The sequence below is a fragment of the Lampris incognitus genome, chromosome 17 (assembly GCF_029633865.1).
Source record: "Lampris incognitus isolate fLamInc1 chromosome 17, fLamInc1.hap2, whole genome shotgun sequence".
Taxonomy (NCBI): Eukaryota; Metazoa; Chordata; class Actinopteri; order Lampriformes; family Lampridae; genus Lampris; species Lampris incognitus.
Window position 1 is genome coordinate 17220687 of NC_079227.1, and position 18555 is coordinate 17239241.

Below are 18555 nucleotides of genomic sequence, written 5' to 3' on the forward strand. Positions count from 1 at the left end.
TGCTGTCATATTTATTGGAAGCATAAAGCAATAACAAATTTAATTCATTTCATCATTATGTGTTGGATTTCCTTTTTATATTTGAGGGTTACACTTTAAAATAAAGATCAGAAAATGGCAACAGAGAAAGTTAACAATGACAACTGCTACTAGAGAAGAATGTTGTCATAAATAAAATCAGGCTATTGGTTAGAACCACTAAGTGCTCCGTTTTTTTCATGTGTAGGCTTTGAAAAGATAATGGAAACCCCGAAAGCAGAAGAGGTCAAAAAGGGGATTGCAGTCCTCTGGGAGAGCCTCCAGTGTCCTATATGGTGAGTGTCATTAAAACAAAGGGTTACCGAAATTGACTATTTATGATAAATGACAAGACATAGTCAATTGTGTCATGCAGGCTAATGATCTTATTATTTTCCTTTTCAACTTTTTTTTCCCATTTATAGTCTGGATTTGATGACCATACCTGTATCTACAAAGTGTGACCATCAATTTTGCAAGTAAGTTGCCTGTAATCTAATATCTCCTTATAAAAATGCATCAATTATTGATATTTCATGATATTTTTGTCTCCTTCCCAAACTAGATTTTGCATATTGAAGGTTTTGGACACCATAAAAGTAAAAAGAGAGGCTAACTGTCCGGTCTGCAAGATCAGGATTACTAAACGGTACAGTGTGATGCACCAAATAAAAGTATAGCAATTTATGAAGTCAATGATGATAATAATAATAATGATAATAATACCTTTTATTTATAGAGCGCTTTTCAGAGTACTCAAAGATGCGTTACATAAGTTAAAATGAACATAAAAAGCAACACAACATTAATCACACATTTAAAACAATCCTGAAAGGTGAGTTTTGATTAATAATTTGAACGTGGACAGATTGGTGCAGTCTCTGATGTGTTTGGGGAGTGAGTTCTAGAGGGAGGGAGCAGCTATGGAGAAGGCTGTGTCACCCTAGGTCCAGTGCTTGGTCCTGTGTGGTGGAGACAGGAGGTTGGAATTGGAGGAGCGAAGGCTGCGGGAAGGAGTATGGTAGTGGAGCAGGTCAGTGAAGTAGGAGGGGGCCTGTTTATGGAGGGCTTTGTGAGTGAGGAAAAGAAGTTTGAATTGGGTCTGTTTGGGACAGGGAGCCAGTGGAGGTTCTGGAGGACATAGTCATCATTAGCAGTCACTCGGGGTTGAGTATGACTGTCCTCCTTGTAGGTCCTTGTAGGTATCCTTGTGGGAGGACACCTGCACATGACAGCTTTTTACGTGGAGAGGCTGATGCGCCTGCAGCCACCACACAGTCCTTGGCAGGAGGTGGCCAGAGTCCAATGGCATGGTGAACTAAGACGATTGGGGACCACCCTCTGTTGCAGCCTTCATGCGCCTTCACTGAACTTTGACAGGGGCTGAGTGGGAAAGGGGGGGCAGATGGGGAGGTGGAGAGGGTGGAGGAAGTGGCCAGGTGGTGTAGATGGTGTCAATATTAGTTTGGAAAAGTGAAAGTAAAGAGTTGTACTTGTTAACTGTGAAGGAATTGGAGGTACTGTCTGGGTTTGAGAAGTTTTTTTATTGTGGAACAGAGCCTTGGGGTTGGTGGAGCCAAAGTGTATGAGGAGTGAGTAGTAGGTGGACCAGGCTGTGATGAGAATGTCTTTGTATTGTTGAAGGTAGTCTGTGTAGGCTTGGAGACATGCTGTTAAAATAGTTTTCTTTTAGTGTTTTGAGCTGGCATTTACATAATTTCATTTGATGGAGTTCAGGAGTATACCAGGGAGCTGAGTGTGTGAGTAAGACTATTCTGGTTTTGATGGGGGCCAGCTGATCAAGATAGGAGGAGAGTGTGCCATTATAATAATTGACAAGATCGGAGGGATTATAAAACAGCGGGGGAGGGGAGGCAGACATTTTTTTGGAAAGAGAGGCAGAAAGAGCAGAGGGGAAGATAGATTTGAGCTTTCTTAAGTATATTTTGCTTTTGACTTTTGGGATGGGGATAGGGATGTCAATGTCTATGGTGATTCCCAGGTGGTCAGTGATATTGAGGTTAAGGCTGGAGAGCTGATGTATTGTGAGACAAGTGGAGCAGACAACTTCCATATCTGCTCCACTTTGATGGTTTATTGTTGAAAAATTTTGAGCATGTCAATGAAAAGTTGGTGATTTTTAAAAAAAAAATTTTTTTGGCAGGAGTTTGCAGGATAGCCCTGGGTTTCAGAGATTAATAGCTGGATTGCAGGATATGATACGGGCCTATGAACAAGACACTTGCTCAAATTGTAAGTCTACATCAGTTTCTCAGAATACAGAACAGATGTTGTTGGAATGACTTCCATGTCATTATGTTATAACATTACCTTTATTTTCTTCAGACTTTACTGGATTGTCCCTGCAAAGAAGACAACAAAAGTAAGAAACCAGAACAATTTAGATTAATTAGATTGATTTAGATTAGTGTATACTGTTCGGAATGACAGCTGTGTTAGTTTACTTGGTCACACTATGTTGTGTTATGTCATCTCGCAGTTAGATTGCTAAATTTGTTGTGCATTTTCTTTTGCTTAGTGTTACCCAGGAAGAAGATAAGGAACTTCTCCATAATGGTCTGTCAGGAGGCACATCTGGCACTGGTCTTGAAGATGAAGAAAATGAAAACCATAAGAGTCTTCAACAATCTAACTCTTCAACGATAGCAGGTAACATCCTCAGTTCTGCCACTGTGTCTGACACCCTGTTACAATTTCCTGACGAAGGATTTTAGGGTCAGGAATGGATTTTTTTCCAACTTAAATCCATTGGCAGAGAAGACATCATTTGAAATGACATTTTTGAAAGAATTCCTGGGTGAATGAGAACAGAGGAACTTGTTTACTTGTATGAATATATCATATTAGTAATGTGTAATGTTGTGTTAATGTTTGATAGCAAAATAACTAACTAGACATAGTGTTTCCATACAATTTGTTATCCAAGTACGCTGACATTGTAGTAAAGCTGTGGCTTGCAGCCAACTCCAGTCCTATTATTCATGGCCACATATCAGTTCTTTAATTTGCATGTCCTTTTAGCTCATGTTTCTACACTTTTCTGTCTAAATAATGCTGACTTTTGTAAACCATTGTATCACTCTTGAAAACCCTGCAGGTACATTGTTTTGGGGATATATTCATGAAGGACATTGAGAATTAATATGTATTTAAAATCACAGAAAGTTGAATCAGTTCATCTGGACCAACGTTTATTGAGAGAGAAACATTTCATCACTCATCTAAGTTACCTCTTCAGTCTCAACTGACTGCAGGTATCCCCACCCTTATAAACAATACGTGGCATAATGACTGAAGACAACGATCGGTTTCATGTGCACATTGCCGTGAACATTAACTAGAGTTTCAGTGGCAATGTGTACTATTCACATAGGATTGGGGAATAGTTGCAGTCACAGCATTGTAAGATGGTGACAGATGTACTCTTATGTCCACCCTCTGTTCAAGGATGGTCGTTCCCTCTTCACATAGATGGCCTCTTTGACTCCCCATTCAAACTACTGTTCCTACTTATCAACCGACCTATAGCGGTTGACCTATGGCGCCATTGTAAAATGGTTCCCTATCTATTGCCATCTTACAATGCTGTGTCCAGATGAACTGATTCAACTTTTTTTGATTTTCTTAACTGGATATTGAGCATGCATAAAGACATTTTGTACCTAAAATATTATTCCAGAGGTTAATATTTAGAGTATTACACTACATATATTCAAATATATTTGAAATTACTTGGTACCACAAAATAGAGGTAAAGGGCATGACTACTATTGCACTTGTAGTGAGAACAGCACAAATAAATGGGAAAAAATGAATAATATTGTCATTGTAACTTTTTAGTGGATGTTTCATATGTGCTGCTGAAGCAAATTTTCATTCAAGGCTATTTTTAGACTCCCACGTCCAATATACTTTACATTTAATCAATATTTTAATTACAATACTGACACTGATTCCATGTAAATATGGAACATTATATGATGGCTTATTTTGGCAGTGTTTGTTTTGAAATGCTTACTCACTATTCACCCATTTTAGCAAACACGCATAGTAGGTGTGAGGTTCATCCTACTGATACAGCCAAGTTCAAATATCTAATAAGTAATTTTTAATTGGGACACTGACGACATTTTGATTTTAAGTGCACACATTTTTACCTGTAATTGAGGCGTGCTAAATCTGTGATATTGGCTGAAGTAATAGAAGATGTAATCATGCCTCAAATGATTCCATTTTAGTGAAAAAATATGTTCCTCTCTAACTGGGTAATTATTTGATTCCCCACCCCTATGTTTTCTCTTTAGCAAAACAGGGTTTTGCAGAGCTGATGGAACTTGAACACTCAAGGCCTTTCAAAGGCCAAGACAGTGGACTTGGTGATGCTTCGCTGTTGGAAAACAAAAATACAAGGAGCAACCCTACCATATATTACGAGAAGCCAGAAACAGAAATTTTAGAAGTTGTAGAAAAGGCAACATCACAGCCTAAAATTAGGAGCAAAAGGAGACTCACCCAGTTTATGAATCCCTCGTCTAGCCTGATATTAGTTCCAGATGAGGAGCTTCCCCAACTGTTAAGACGGTCTTCAAGGAATGTAAAAAAAAAAGATGATGTCGAGGAGAAACAGAAAAAAAGTCTAGAGAAAGTGTCCGAGTGGCTGTCGAAAGTGCCACAGTTTATGGAAGAAAATTCTGAGCTTGGTGGAAAAACTAAAGACACTTTTGACTCTGAATTTCCTGCTTCTCTTAGTGAAAGCAGTTTTTCCTTCTCAACAGAATTAGCTGAGAAAGATAATAATGATATAAAGCCTGCAGTGTGTGCTAAAAGCCTTGAAGAGCAGGTGTTTGGGGCAGTCTACAAGCGAGAACGAAGGAGCAAGACCTTCTCGGCACAACCAGCAGTAGTGGTAGATCCACCTGCACCCTCCCTGCTTGAAGATACTCAGACACACAAAAGGAAGAATCCCAAAACGAGAAAGAAAAATATTCTCACTCCTACTGATTTTGTCAAAAAATCCTTCTCTGAGGGTGAAGAAGAAAGGACTGTGCCAGGGGAGGATCCGCCACAGGGAATAGAACATGAAAATAATACTGCCAATGGTACTTCAGCAAAACAGACATGTGCTGACTTAAATGACAGCTTTAAAGACACTAACACACATCAAAAAGACTTGGAAAAGTTGCTAGAGAAGGACCAAAATAAGAGAAAAGATGAAGCGGGCAATTCGGCGTTTGAAATTATGCCACATCGGCCAGATAGAAAGTCAGCAAAAACAATGCATAACATCATGCAGGATATTGATAGTGATCTGCAAGAACATGCTAAGGTACAGGTGAAATGCCCAGAAGGGAGGAGAACCTGCAGAAGGAAAAACCAAAAGGCCAAGCTGCATCAGGGCAAGTCTGCCAGAGTGCCTGAGCCCCTTGTTTTTGTTAGTGTTGGAGAAGGAGCATTCAGTCCTGATGAGACAGTCAAGGGTAGACCAAAGGTGGAGGAAGTCCAAGAACAAATTGAGAGCTTCCCTAGCAGTGAAGACCCCGAAACGCCAGTAATGAGGGGCACTAGGAGAAGTAGAAGACTTAAGCTCGTCATTGAGGAAGTTCAGGAGAGTGACGAGAGTCACAGAAGAAAAGCATGTTCCCCAAAACATGTGAAAGACAATGTACCTGCAACACACAATGAAGTAAAACAATTTGAGGAAGCCAAAGCAAGTACATCATATGCTATGGCGTTTTACCCAAACAGAAATCCTGCACAGGGTGCTAGAAGAAACGGCTGCATCTGTGATGAGGAGGACATAGGAGGAATTGAGTCTAGTGAGACTACAGCTACTAATTTAGCAGCAGCAGAAGCAGTTAAACCTTCTGAAGAGTCCATTGCTGAAGCTAATCCACCCCCAATTGACACTCTGCTTGAGAATGATCCATTAAAGACATCCGCTTGCCATGATAAGTGCGTTGAAATGCAGGAAGAGGAAGACAAGAATGACAGCGAGCTGGACCCAGAACAACTGGTCAAGAGCTTCAAAGTGGCGAAAAGGAGATCTTTCCTTCTTAGTAGTCCAGACGTGAAGAAGATTAGTCTTAGAAGTCTTAGTTCAGACAAAGAAAATCTACAGGGGGCTAAAACAGAGGAAAGCTGTGATGTTGGTTCTGAAACTGCAGCTGCAACCAATCAGGTTTTCAGAAACGTGAGGGAATGCTCTGTCTTCCACCGGCAAACATTAAGAAAAACTGAAAACTCATCTTGTAGTGATTTGTTCCCTCCTTCAAACGCACCCAGCAGTGAGCCAAACGTACCAAAACTTACACCTCAAATAGATTCAAAGGAAATTTTTGACAAATCGGATCAAATGATGGTTGATGAATCAATCGATGCAGGTGGGGAGACTCAGGATGATGCTTTGATCTGTCTGTCTGGGAACACTGTTAGCAGTGCTCTCAGTCCAAACAAAGTGGCAAAAAGTCAAATAGAAAACATGCCTTCAGCACCTGAACCAGTAGAATCTCAATTACTCTTCACAGGCTCTGGTGTCTCTGCTGAAGATATGCCCTCAGTACCTTCAAAACATTCTCACATCATTGAAAAGCAACTAGACTGTACCATAAGTGAATTAGAAAAAATGAAGCAATTGGATGTCAAACCTAGAGTTTCATTGGACACTACAGCTGTCAATGACAGAGATTGTAATGAAAACTCAGTTGGACACATAAGTACAGAAGCCTCCCTAACTCCCGATGGCCTTGTATCACCAGCTGTTCAAAGAGTTCATCAAGCAGAGGCAAATGACCAGGGAAGTTGTGAGCTAAGTGGCCATTCCCTCATTAAATGCAATGCAAGGAGAAGGGGAAAATCTCAAAAGCTAGAATCATCTTCTGACTCGGAGGATGGTAGTGATGGGGAGGACCAACTGCCGCCTTTAGCGCTTATTTTTCAAACTTCTGCTATGGAACAGGAGTTGCTTGACCACCAAGCCCAGGATCCAGGAGGCTCCAAAAAAGCTAATAGATGTGAGGGCGCATGTGTTGCTGCTGATGCAGGGGAGGAGCAGAGCCATCTACCTGCATGCCCCGACCCTGACAGTGTTCATTCCAGCCAAGCCTCTGTGGACTTGTTTGGTACACCTGATGAATGTAAGTTGATTTTAATTGAATTGAACCTGAATTTGTTTTGTTTTTTTTAAATTTTATGATGTGTTTTTAGGGGCTTTATTTTAAGGAGAATGAATAATTCCTGAAACAAAAGGCAGCAAGGGCTGGCTTTATGCTAGATATTGGAGAGTAGCCAACAAACACTGTGGATGTGCCTTTTGGCAAGGCATTGAATCTGCTCTGTGGGTGCTGATTTGCCGTGGGTGTGCATACTGCACTTGTTTGTTTGGGAAATCCTGCTGTGTATGTATGTATGTGTGTGTGTGTGTGTGTGTGTGTGTGTGTGTGTGTGTGTGTGTGTGTGTGTATGTGTGTGTGTGTGTGTGTGTGTGTGTGTGTGTGGAGACTGAGGTGGGTCGCTGTCATGGATGAGAAAAAAATTCCATTGTTCACTATTTGGATGCAAGCCATCTGAGAGCTATTGAATTACATCTTATGCTTTGCAGATGACATGCCAATAGACTCATCACAATTCGAGAGTGAAGTCCTTGTTACACAGGTAAATATGATTATATTTGAGAATGATATATTTACTTGTTTTCTTTGTTTATGCAGGAACGCACTTTCAGTTTTAATATATTACATGTACTTCAGATAATGAAAAACATCTGAACTACCTTAGGTTGATGTCGGAGTAAATAGGTTTTCCATCATGTCCAAGATTAGAAATTGTAACCCTTTGCTTGCTCAGCATTGTTTTCAATGCACTCATTGCTGCACTGATACATTATGGTCTATAGAGGGCAGCCACTGCATTTCTTTCTCCGTACTAAGGCGTCAGCTCTTGGATGACAGACTGCCCCACTCTGAAAAATGTCCCCCTCAGCAGCTTTTAAATTGCATTTCATTTATGTTGGAGGAAATGCCGAATGGAAGATGATTCTTGTTTTCTGACCCATCCATCTTCCAGTACTCTCTCTCCTCCTCTCTCTCTCTTTTCTGGCTACTGTATTTGACTGGGAGGTTTTGGTTTAATGCTCTGGGCCTCAGAAAGGGCCCGGGTTTATGCATCTGAGCATACGGTGTTGACACTGTGGTGTGTGTGTTTGTTTTAATTTTTGTTTGTTAGTTATAGAGGTGTGTGTGTGTGTGATGTGTTGGTGTGTGTATTTGTGTGCACGCATGCCTCTGGGTGCCTGCTTGTTAGTCTGTGAAGATGTCGTTGATGTATAATCAATGCACAATGCTTTTTTATGCTGTAAACTCAATGGATTGAATACAACTGTCAATTTAGCTCCACAATAAATCACTCTTCCTCTCTCTCATGCACGCATACACACACACACCCACTCACACACACACAAATGCACACGACATCATTCTGCTGCTGGTTAAATGTGCAGTCATATGAGTTTTGTAATGAACTCAAGCAGAGCTCTCATAAATCTTGAGGATTTTACAAATCTAGATGATTTTGGCTACAGCTGGACACTACTAACCACCTTCTTCTTCTCTCTTTGTTTTCTCTGTCACTCAACTTTGGTCTCTATCACATCACTCCATTTCTTCTTCACTCACCCTGCCATATATTCTCCACAACAAGTGCTATCTGGCAGAAAATGTACCAAATTTATTATTGATTAACGACAAGCTGAGTGAAGTGCATCCTGGTCAGCTGGCAGTTGTTATTGTTTTTCACGAATCTGTTCGAGGCGCAAGATGTGTGTCCTGCTGTTTTGTGTTACCCTTGTATCATTGCAGCTATCATTTTCCACTAACTACATCCTCTTCCTCAAAGTATCCCATCAATGTACGACTTATGTCATTATGTCTGTCTTCCTCCCTGTGCTGCCTGTTGTTTTATGTTTTGTGTGTGTGTGTGTGTGTGTGTGTGTGTGTGTGTGTGTGTGTGTGTGTGTGTGTGTGTGTGTTCAGGAAAAGTTGGCAATGCAGGAGGACCTGGTGAGGTTGGAGAAGTTGATGGCTCTGGTAAAAGAGGCACTTCTGGAGAAGGAGGGTGGTTCTTCTTTGTCTGAAGTCCCTCAGGAAAAACCAGTGGCGCATGAGGGTAGGAAATCCACAGGTATGACAGTCAAGTAGGAAATAGGAAATCCACAGGTATGACAGTCTAGTAGGAAGTAGGAAATCCACAGGTATTGCAGTCTAGTAGGAAATCCACAGGTATGACAGTCAAGTAGGAAGTAGGAGATCCACAGGTATGATAGTCAAGTAGGAAGTAGGAAATCCACAGGTATTACATTCTAGTAGGAAATCCACAGGTATTACAGTCTAGTAGGAAGTAGGAAATCCACAGGTATGATATTCAAGTAGGAAGTAGGAAATCCACAGGTATGACAGTCAAGCAGGAAGTAGGAAATCCACAGGTATGACAGTCAAGCAGGAAGTATGAAATCCACGGGTATGACAGTCAAGTAGGTATAGGAAATCCACAGGTATGACATTCAAGTAGGAAGTAGGAAATCCACAGGTATGACAGTCAAGGTAGATAATGGCATTAGACATGGAGAACTGATGTGAGCTGTCAGGCCTGATACTTGGCTAAAGGATGTGTGGAAAAGTCCCTTGATTCTTAATATCAATGCTGGTAGCTAATCAAAGCAAATCTAGCTGATCTGCTGTTTTCAGGCACTACATGTTAGATCTCTGCAACTGACAATGTTAAATCTCAATGACGTCGACAGATGTTAAGATTACTTTAGATTACATAGGGTTGAATTTAAAGGATGACTGTGGGGAAACTTGTAGCAGGAAATAATAGGGTACAACCAAGGTAAAATAGTGCATCCAAAGAAATAAATTGACACCAGGAAAATATGGTGAAAAGATGATGGAGAATATGCGATTTAACAGCATATTTACAGAATGTGTAAATACAGCCATTAAAATGCCGAGATCATGTTGATCAGAACATGTTAGGAAAATGTATTATAAAGTCATACAAGATTACAACAGATATGCTGGTAAAACCAAACGATGATATCACATTAACAGAACATGTAACGTAAAACTTACACATCTCTGGATTATCCAATTAAAATCATGGACCAGGTTAAAAAAATTAATATTTTCCTTTGTTGTTAAGAACCAGCACTTTGTAATTTTGTTGTGCAAAGTATTGTAAAACTAAAGATAATCATAATATCGAGGGTAAGTTTTGGCAGCTGGCCTGAATGTCACGGTTGTCTTGTCTTCTCAGGCCATGACCTCCCTACTACGTCCCTGTCATGTAAGAAAGGCCATAGCCAGAGTTCGGACAGGTACGCAAAGTCTCAAATTGAAGCTTTCCTTAACCCCCTACATACATTCACTGATGTAATGAAGTGATGGAAACCTTGGTGCATTTTATTTTCGACTATCCTCAGATGGCTGTATACATTGTTAATCCATTTTAAATGGCGCTATATTTCACCAGCACGGACAAATTAAACAGAACAATAACTCGAGCGAATGGCATGTAATTGCTCTCTCTTTCAGCCTGGAACTGAGGGAGAAAGTTAGCTGGCATCTCTGTGTTGTTAGTCTTGTTCGCAGAGGGTGATGCATCTAGAGAGGACAGGCGGATAATCTCCCTAATGAACCCAGAATCTGCTTATGCTTTGGAGAATAAAAAAGTCATTAGTGACTGCATCTTATCTGTCATTTAGAGCACTTAGAGGGAAACTTGTGTTGCTCGGTAATTTGTCTGTCCCGCTTGACTGCCCCCCCCACACACACATATATATGCCCCATCAGCACCACCACACACACACACACACTCCATCTCCCCCCAACCTTTCTTGCATTGCAGGGTTCTTAGTGCCATCCTCTAAGGGAGAAGGAAAAGGAGAAATGGGAAGAGAGGAATGATGAAAATATGGAACTGTGTGATTATGTGAGACATAGGTTTGCTTGCCGCTGGGTTGAAGAAAAAAAAAGAGCCATATATTTGTGGAGCGCATTGGTGAAATCATAAAGAATAGGTTGCAGCAGAGTTTTTGACAAGTTTTCACCAAGCTGTTATCTCTTAGGTACAGGTAACTTGACTGTAGGCATGCTGCCAACTGTCTGTATCATTATAATCCTTCAGCTCTCCAGAGTTCTGTATGTAGAGATGGGTCCAAGAGAGAGACAGGAAAGAGAACTGTCAACACTAAAGTCATTTGAGACATAACGATAACAGATTCCTGTACAGTCCCACAGCGTGTGCGTTGCAGTGACATGAATGATAGTCGTTTCCAAATATGTGAAGGGATTTGCGGGACTTTATGAAACAAGTTGTATTTCCTTTTAGTAATTATATATTGCTCAGTTAAAAATACAGACATGAGTTGGGAAAAAAAAACATTCCCAAGTGCATTAGAAATGGACTGCATAGCATTATTGAATAGAAGTGGGGGGGGGGGCATAGCATCTCACTTCACCAACCTGAATTTGCCTCAGGATGACAACAACTCAGTCCATCAACTGACAACAAAACATTTTGACAATTGAAGCAGCTGCCTGTTCTGTTACCTACTGGCTCTTTCCATTCAATGTTCTACGGTGGCTGATGCTCTCCATCATCCCCTCCACAGGAAGGCTGCTCCAGACATGGGGAAGGACTCCAGCACTGTGCCCCCTGATTTAGGAGAATCTAGTGGCTGTAGGGCCACCCAGCCCAGTGTGCCAGGGCATGACAGTATTACAGAGAAGGGTAAGGCTGCTAGTGTTGTGGTTAACATAACCCATGCACCAATAGATAAGGTGATGATAAATGCACTTGACCTTAGATCCAAGTCTAATGGGTTCGAAACAAAATAAAATATCAGCCCCATTGTAGAAACTGTTGTTTACAATGTGAACAAACACTAATAAAAAGACTTTGAAAAAAAATACATATCAGCCCTTAAATTCTGCATCAATCTTTTGTTTCAGTTTAGAAATACTAGCTAATAGTCCTGAATGAAATTTTGGTTAGCAATTCTTCCTGAAAATGTCACAACAAACAATCTGAAAACAGTTATGTATGGCCTCTCAAATATTGAGAATTGCAGGAGTCTGTTACTGATTTGAATTTAGTTTTAAAGGTATTTCTACATCTAATCAGTGTCTTCAGGCAGTAAGGAGGAAGACCTAACTGTGTTCAAACTATCGTATTGATATATGATTCAGTCTTACTCGGCTATCAGTCACCAGCAAGTTCATTAGCCGAGTGATAAAAGTGACACAGGGAGGAAATCAGATTATTAAAAGAACAGATGGAAAATAGCTGCAGCATCATGTAAGTAAAGTGGTTTACTTCATAACTTTTAAAAAATGTTTACTCAACTATTTCACTGTAAGCTACTTGCTTCAAACTTTTAACCTAAGTTTAAGGGTGAGGCTGGGGAGAGAGCTTAAGCTTCTACTCACAGTAAAATGTTAGGGATAGATGGACATGGGGAGAGGTATTTCCGGATGACAATTACACATTGTTCCCACATGCATCTCTGTATGTGCAGATAACCAAAATTGCACTGAGGCAACAAATGTAATCAGCCCATGTCTGGAGAGAGAGAGAGACTGTTTGAACATTCTTCATTGACAAAAATAAGGAAAAATAAAATTATGATTGTTGTATGAGCAAGGGATAGGCTTTTCATAAAAATGTTTTCATGGGCGTCCGGGTGGCGTAGCGGTCTATTCCGTTGCCTACCAACATGGGGATCGTTGGGTCAAATCCCTGTGTTACCTCCGGCTTGGTCTTGTGTCTGTGGGTGGGAAGCTGGATGTGGGTATGTGTCCTAGTTGCCGTATTAGCGCCTCCTATGGTTGGTCAGGGCGCCTGTTCGGGGGGGGGGACTGGGGGGGGTCGCGTGATCCTCCTGTGCGCTACATCCCCCTGGCGAAACTTTTCACTGTCAGGTGAAAAGAAGTGGCTGGCGACTCCACGTGTATCAGAGGAGGCATGTGGTAGTCTGCAGCCCTACCTGGCTCAACAGAGGGGGTGGAGCAGCGACCGGGATGGCTCGGAAGAGTGGGGTAATTGGCCAGATACAATTGGAGAGAAAAAAAGGGGAAAATCCAACCCCCCCCCCTCCAAAATGTTTTCATGCTCATGGTTATATCATTAGTGTCCATTTTATGATTCCGTTGTAGCTATTTATTGCCACTGAGAACTTTTTGAGTACTCAAGCTCAGTCTGCTTGACCTACCTAGTTAACATGGTATATGTTTTATGTGGATCAGGGCTTCCTTAAAGATTCGATGTCAGCCAGTTGAAATGTGTGTGTGTGTGTGTGTGTGTGTGTGTGTGTGTGTGTGTGTGTGTGTGTGTGTGTGTGTGTGTGTGTGTGTGTGTGTGTGTGTGTGTGAGCCTGTATAAGAGATCACATCAGGTCATGCCAGGTCTTGTTCTGTTAAATTGTTGATGATCCTTTATTCTTTCTCCACAGCAGAAAAGACCGCCAGACATTCAGGGCTGAATGTGAGATACTGTGGTGCTGGAACACCATCAACAAAACAGGACAACAGGGAGACCAATGCCACTAGTGCACCTGCAGAACAAACTCCTCAAAGGCACACGTGTGGGGCCAAGTTGGTGCTCGTGTCATCAGGACTAGGCTCCAGTGAACAGGTGCAAACCAGAAACGAAACCCAAATGTCAGCATATAAACCTAAGTTGATATTACACAATAAGAAGACTCACTTGTTTTTAATTTGTAATATTTGCGTTGCAGTTTTGTATTGTATATATTGAATGTTCAGTATAAACTCGTTTTGAAGGAGTTTTGTGATTCTGTTCAAATCTTGAATTCTTTTAGTAAACAAAATGTAAATAACAAATCAAAGCAAGCAAGACAAATTCAAATAGAAAGGTAGCTGAGCCTCAACACATTTGCAACAACTGGGGTTTTTTTAAGGCTCCTGTTTTTGTTTTTGTTCTAAATGCAGATATTTTGGGGGAGCAGGAAGTGCTGTGGTCATTTACTTTTCTTTCAAATCATTGAGCAACTCCTGCTAATATTCATTAGTCATGTTATGCTTGGGGAAAGCCAAAAGATTACACGTAGCACCTTCTCAAAGTGTTAGAATGATCACCACAGCAGACTGAATACCAGTCAGAGGTGAAGCTGTTGACTTCTTTTCTCACATCACTGACACACTTTGAGCAGAAATTAATCGACCAAAGGTAGGTGTTGCTCAGTCTGTCAGTTAAACACATCCCCTTAGACTGTGAGCTGCAATAACCAACTCTTGTTAACCTAGGCGATGGTACAAAAGTTTGCCAAGAGGGTCGGCGGTCATGTGGTGCCCCAGGTGACGGCAGAGGTGACCCATATCATAATGTGCACAGGTAGGTGTGTGTACATGTGTGTTTGGCGTTCATCTGCAACGGAGAGAGCATTGCTGTCAAACTTGTCAGCAACTCATCATAATGATCCTGTGGGCTTTCATTAATGGTGCGGGATTGGTTTTTCAGTTTTACTGTAGTAGCGACAGATCCCAGTAGGTTCACGTTTTAAATATTTGTTTCAGCAGAGCCATCGTTTTAAAGGAAGACTGTTTCTCTTTACTTTTTAGTTAACGTTGTGTTTTGGAAGGCTTTTTCGAGTTCTCCTTCGAGATGTTTCTCTCACCCACACACCCACTCTTATTCGTTCATTCGCTTCCTGCTAATTACCTCCTCTGATAGATTACTTTGTATTTCAAAGCTCTCTGTCTCCAAAGCACCACATTGACTGTCACAACAAGATAGATACACTTTAATAGCGACCGTTTCCCAGGCAACCAAAGAGCGATGCTTAGGGTTGTTGGATCTTTTCTGTGTAAAGGTTGGAGGAAAGTGTAGGAGATATTTCTCTCTTGACCTGAGCATAAGATCATTTCGAATCATTTGGAACGGAATAGTATCTTGAGAGGCAACATTCGGTGTGCTCGCCTTTATTTCGAATTGGTGTGAAATGTAATAACTGAGTCCCTGAGAGGTACAACACCCACTAACCCTGATGATTGAGATGACAATTAAACTGCAATTTGCAATCAAGTCAAGGAGGTAGAGGTGTAAAATGCTGAAATGACAACACATCCCCGGTCTATGATGGGGAGGACACTACATGACCCATCACGGCAAAGTCTTGCCTCAACTTTGCCTGCTACATTAACGATGCTGTGTATATTCAGCCCAGTTCAGTTTGGACCGTTGATTACTATTCAAGGACATCCTCTATCACATTGAAAATCAGCTCATTTAAGTAATTAGTTTTGGTTCAGCAATTAATTTAGGAGACAAAAAGTCCTGTTTAATGGTCCACTGCAAAAGTAGCTCATTCAGTAACAAGGAAAAGAAGCAGAGGATCATTTGGAGATCTAAGTTACTTTGTTCTTGTCATATAGTTTGTGGTAGTTTTGGGTTAGCTTAGCAAAAGACCCCCGAAAATTGGGTACTTGGCTCCAGTTAAGACTTCATCAAATATGATACCAAAGTTCCGTTGATGATATGGGGAAGAAATGGAGAATTTTCCTGATGGTGTAGACAAGAACTGGCTCAAGTGAAACAGGAGTTGGTGCTTCAATTTGCACCAGACAGAGAAGAGTCCCAGCATGGGTACCACAGAACACAGCAGGGGTTCTTGGCTGTGACATACTGCCTGTCTGCCTGTGTGCGTTTGTGTTGTCCCGCTCTGTGGCATCACTCTTGTCTACCCTGATATTAACAGCGTTGGCTGTCTGCTTGTCTGCTCCAAACAAGCATTATCCTCCTCAAGCTCCAGTGCCACTTCACAAATCTCTTATGGGACCCTTATGATGTTATTATGCCACATCTTAGTGAAATATATCAATGATTATGTCACACGTGGATGATAAAGTACTTTTCATGGAATATATCAAGAGTACCATAGAGGGAATTTTTTGTTTTTTGTTATAGATATTTATCATTACAAACTCATGTAGAATTAAAGCGCACTGTTGACTTATTCACTTAAAACAAGTCTACAACAAAATCATTAATCCAATTGTTACGTTCATTTCTGATTGAACCTTTTTCTTAACATCATGATGAAATTTTAAGGGTAATTTGTGTATGTGTGTGTGCGTGTGCTTGCACACTCATATTTCTTTCTCTCTTGCAGATGGACAATTGGTGTGTCAGCGGACACTTAAGTACTTCCTGGGTATTGCAGGCAGGAAGTGGGTGGTGAGCTTTCAATGTGCGTTCAGTACTCTTGGCACTAGAGCCATACCCCTAATGTATTGGGGACAAATAGTTAAGATGCAAATAGATTGGTAGAGTGTGTGTGTGTGTGTGGGGGGGGGGGTGTTACTTACATAATACAACAGCCACTACAATGACCTCTACTTCTCTGGGCATTTCTCCCCTCAGGGATTTCTGAGTGTTTTCAACAAAGGAAACTCCTTGATGAGGTACGTTTGCCTATGTGTCCCATGAATTGGAGCAGCAGTGATTTCCTTTTCCAGCTCTGTATGTCTACATTTTGAATTATCCGTTGCATGACGAGTCGTAGCACATGTTTTACGGTGGTATCTCATACATTGTTTGTCACCTGATTGTTTCAGCAAACCTTACAGCTGGTATATCTGCTGCATATTTGTAATATTTTTTTTAGCACACCTTGCACTGCATCTCCATAATTTAATGTGCAAGGGATAATCCACGGCAAGGTGTGCATTCAAGGGTTTTAAGGTACGATGCGGAAGCAAAGAACAACCTGGCGTGACACAGAGGAGTGGTTAAACTCCTTTCACGCACACCTTGGAATGGATTATCCTGCTTATGCCATGGTTGCTTACCAAAGAATCAAAATAAAAAGCATTTTCTCATTTTTTGTTAAACGTTTTGAACTCAGAATTAAAAGGTTAAGAAGGAAAAGTTAGCTGCTAAGCTAATGCTTTGAATGTTTACTGGGCTTGCTACTGAATCAGCATGTTGCTATGATTACGTAGCGATAGTGCACACTCTCCAGCCAATCAGAAAATCAGTATTTTCCGTGACCCCATGGTATAACTGCAATGTGATTTCTTCGTCATTTGGATCAGCCTCTGAACAATCTGTATGCAGAATATATGTTAAGATTGATTCCCAAATGTTTGACTTGGCTTAAGCCTTGGCAGTATTCTATAGCATAAGATCCTACTATTACACAATCTTTGATCTCACACACACACATACACACACATACTCACACAAACAATCTACTACTACTACTTTCGGCTGCTCCTGTTAGGGGTCGCCGCAGCGAATCATCTGTTTCCATTTCTTCCTGTCCTCTGCATCTTCCTCTGTCACATCAGCCACCTGCATGTCCTCTCTCGCCACATCCATAAACCTCCTCTTTGGCCTTCCTCTTTTCCTCTTCCCTGGTAGCTCCGTATATATCAATACAGATGCAGGAAAAAAACTTTTGATATATAGCAGTACAAGCCTGTTTCGTGTGTCGCGCACTCATCAGCTGCTAATGAGTGCTTTTAGCAGCTGATGAGTGCGCGACGCACGAAACAGGCTTGTACTGCTATATATTAAAAGTTTTTTTCCTGCATCTGTATTGATATTCCGCTCCTCATTAGTTGAGCACTTCTATCAACATCATTGACGGTTTCGGGGGGAAAAAAACGCTATATATATATATATATATATATATATATATATATATATATATACACACACACACACACACACACACACAGTTAAGGTCAAAATTATTAGCCCCCTTTATGAAATCAAACAAAGCCCTTAACTTTTCCATGGAAATGACCATAACCAAAAGTGTTCATAGTTTAATTGCTTCCAAAAGAATAAAGACAAAATCTCCACTAAGCTTGGTTAAGTGATTAAGATATTTTACTGATGCGCTGAATTGAAACAAGAAAAAACAAAAATGACAAGGCCAAAATTATTAGCCCTCTGACAATTAATAGTCAATGGCGTAACCTTTCTGACTCACAGCTGACAACAACCTCTTATGGTAGTTCCTAACTACGTCGGCACATGTCTCTTGAGGGATCTTAGCCCATTCTTCCATGGCAAATTGTTCCAGCTCATCCAAATTGCGTGGTTTTCGAGCATGGACATTAACCTTGAGCTCCCGCCACAGATTCTCAATAGGATTTAGATCTGGGCTCTGAGAGGGCCACTCCAGGACCTTGATTTTGGTGTCCTTCAAAAAGTTTTGGACCAACTTGGATGTATGCTTCGGGTCATTGTCTTGCTGGAAGACCTAGCAGCAACCTAAAGCTAGACTGGCAGCAGATTTCTTTACATTATCCTTAAAAAGGTCAACATAATCTTCTTTCTTCATGATCCCATGCACCCGAACAAGGTTCCCTGTGCCTGAAACAGCAAAACAGCCCCACAGCATTATGCTCCCACCATCATGTTTAACTGTGGCAACTGTGTTTTTCGGGTAGAAGGCCTTTCCTTTCCTTCGCCAAACAAAAGCAACATCCA

General features: G+C 41.1%; 1 protein-coding gene across 1 annotated transcript in view; it reads left to right on the plus strand.

Annotated features, from left to right (window-relative positions):
• The first annotated feature begins 240 nt into the window (after positions 1–240).
• LOC130127120 (breast cancer type 1 susceptibility protein homolog) overlaps positions 241–18555 on the plus strand; it is a 42414-nt gene continuing 24099 nt past the window's right edge. Inside the window, exons 1-15 of the mRNA XM_056296694.1 lie at positions 241–314; positions 444–497; positions 584–667; positions 2183–2271; positions 2365–2401; positions 2558–2688; positions 4344–7172; positions 7637–7689; positions 9066–9213; positions 10348–10408; positions 11705–11823; positions 13544–13725; positions 14358–14445; positions 16223–16300; positions 16474–16514. Coding sequence (XP_056152669.1) covers positions 241–314; positions 444–497; positions 584–667; positions 2183–2271; positions 2365–2401; positions 2558–2688; positions 4344–7172; positions 7637–7689; positions 9066–9213; positions 10348–10408; positions 11705–11823; positions 13544–13725; positions 14358–14445; positions 16223–16300; positions 16474–16514 — 4068 coding nt within the window. The remainder of the gene's footprint in view (positions 315–443; positions 498–583; positions 668–2182; positions 2272–2364; positions 2402–2557; positions 2689–4343; positions 7173–7636; positions 7690–9065; positions 9214–10347; positions 10409–11704; positions 11824–13543; positions 13726–14357; positions 14446–16222; positions 16301–16473; positions 16515–18555) is intronic.